We start from the raw sequence: 2,342 nt of genomic DNA, 5'->3' as shown, positions 1-2,342 counted from the left end.
GGGGTCTCGTCTTGTTTCTTCCTGTGGAAGTTGCGAATTACGATTTTACTTGAAACTTGACCCTGACGAGAATCTCTAATCTTTGGGTTTGGACTGTCTCTTTGATCGTAGGCGGAAGTGCTTGAAACCTCGTCAGCACCATAGAAAACTGCAGCTTCCTGCAGCCCTGGAGAATTCCAAAAGGGACCAGTCCACGTCCATGTCACACATCAACCTGCTGTTTTCCCGTCGGGAGTCAGGGTTCCCGGGCCCGCTCTCCGTCACCGGCCACGGCCGCCCGGACGCCCCGGGCACAAAGGAGCTGATGAGCGGGGTCCATTTGGAGATGATGTCCTCCCACGGGGAAGTGGACACGCACACCCCCATGCTAAAGCTCTCCTACAGCACCTCCCAAGAATTCAGCTCTCGGGAGGAACTCCTCTCTCATAAGGAGGAGGACAAAAGCCAAATCTCCTTTGATAACCTGACCCCGAGCGGGACGTTGGGAAAAGATTACCACAAGTCCGTGGAGATTTTTCCCTTAAAGTCCAGGAAATCGATGGAAAGAGAAGGCTACGAGTCCCCTGGCAGCAGTGACTACAGGAGGAGTTACAACGCCATGCTGTCACAGCCTTTATTTGAGAAGCAGGACAGAGACGGTCAGGCTTCCGTGAACCATATTCCCACAGGAAGTAAGCTCACCATTCAGGAACACATGTACCCCGCGCCTTCCTCTCCCGAAAAAGAACAGCTGCTGGACCGCAGACCCACTGAATGTATGATGTCGCGATCCGTGGACCACCTGGAAAGACCAACGTCTTTTCCACGGCCCGGCCAGCTGATCTGCTGTAGCTCCGTTGACCAGGTCAATGACAGCGTTTACAGAAAAGTGTTGCCCGCCTTGGTCATCCCCGCTCATTATATGAAACTCCCCGGGGACCACTCCTATGTGGGCCAGCCCCTGGTCGTCCCGGCAGACCAGCAGCTCGAAATCGAAAGACTGCAGGCCGAGCTCTCCAGTCCCCACGCGGGCATCTTCCCGCACCCGTCCGCCCAGATCCAGGCTCAGCCGTTATCCTGCCAGGCCATTTCTCAGCAGCACCTGCAGGACGCAGGCAGCCGGGAGTGGAGCCCCCAGAACGCGGCCATGTCGGAGTCTCTGTCCATCCCGGCGTCCCTGAACGACGCAGCCTTGGCCCAGATGAACAGCGAGGTCCAGCTCCTGACCGAAAAGGCTCTGATGGAGCTCGGCGGGGGGAAGCCGCTCCCCCACCCCCGGGCCTGGTTCGTCTCCCTGGACGGCAGGTCCAACGCGCACGTCAGACATTCCTACATCGATCTCCAAAGAGCCGGAAGGAACGGAAGTAACGATGCCAGTTTGGACTCGGGCGTGGATATGAATGAACCAAAATCTGCCCGGAAGGGAAGAGGAGACCCCTTGTCTCTCCCGCAAAATCACCCACCCGTCCAGGAGCATCCGCAGAAGGAGCCGAGGGCGGCGGACAGCACCGCCTACACACAGCTCGTGTATCTGGATGACATGGACCAGAGCGGCAGTGAGTGTGGCACCACCGTCTGCACCCCCGAGGACAGTGCCCTGCGATGCTTGCTGGACAGCTCCAGCCGCAGAAGCGGCGGCCAGCTGCCCAGCCTGCAGGAGGAGACCACCAAACGGACTGTGGACGCCCCCCCAGAGCCCTTAGCCAGCCCGGATCAGGGAAGATCTGCTCACGAGGACGATGACGATGATGACGATGATGACCAAGGAGAGGACAAGAAGAGCCCCTGGCAGAAGCGAGAGGAGAGGCCCCTGATGGCGTTTAACATTAAATGAGTGGCCGCAGAGCCACCACCCGACCGTGGAATCTAACAAAATTGCCAAAAATTCTTACTTAACGGAAGCGCGTACCCGTTTGTGGAGGAAGTCGCCAGTGGGCAGCGGACATTTCCTGCATTACCGTTTGCTGTGTAAATGTCAGAACGGAATTACAGCTAAGACTCAGAAGAATTGATGCTAATGGATGCAGTGTCCTTTCACGGGCTTGACGTGTCCCCCACCCCCGGACACCGAAAACCCACAAGTGACGTTGATATAAGTTCTGGTGATGTCCTCGGTTCTCCCTCAGATTGCGGGAACAGATGAAACTCCTTTTTTGCATTGCTTGAATCAATTTTATCACGATAATGCTCCTGTGAAGTTACGATTGAGAAATTAGCTTGGCACCTAGTGTCTTGGGGTATGCGTTACCTCAAAGGAAAGCTATGCATCTCTGCTTCGTGCTCTTACTTTGCTTAGATTTTTGCTTCGTTAAGGTTACATTTCAGGTCCGTTTTTTTTTTTTTTTTTTTTTTTTTAACCCATG

At 55.2% G+C, this 2,342-nt stretch overlaps 1 protein-coding gene across 1 annotated transcript in view; it reads left to right on the top strand.

The window, feature by feature from the left end:
- Nucleotides 1-2,335, top strand: part of FAM171A1 (family with sequence similarity 171 member A1) — an 18,435-nt gene extending 16,100 nt beyond the window's left edge. The window contains exon 2 of the mRNA XM_023522876.1: nt 110-2,335. Coding sequence (XP_023378644.1) covers nt 200-1,813 — 1,614 coding nt within the window. The 5' untranslated portion in view covers nt 110-199 and the 3' untranslated portion in view covers nt 1,814-2,335. The remainder of the gene's footprint in view (nt 1-109) is intronic.
- Nucleotides 2,336-2,342: the final 7 nt, after the last annotated feature.

Source organism: Pteropus vampyrus, unplaced genomic scaffold (genome assembly GCF_000151845.1).
Source record: "Pteropus vampyrus isolate Shadow unplaced genomic scaffold, Pvam_2.0 Scaffold359, whole genome shotgun sequence".
In the NCBI taxonomy this organism is placed as follows: domain Eukaryota; kingdom Metazoa; phylum Chordata; class Mammalia; order Chiroptera; family Pteropodidae; genus Pteropus; species Pteropus vampyrus.
This window is presented reverse-complemented; position numbering and strand designations above follow the sequence as displayed.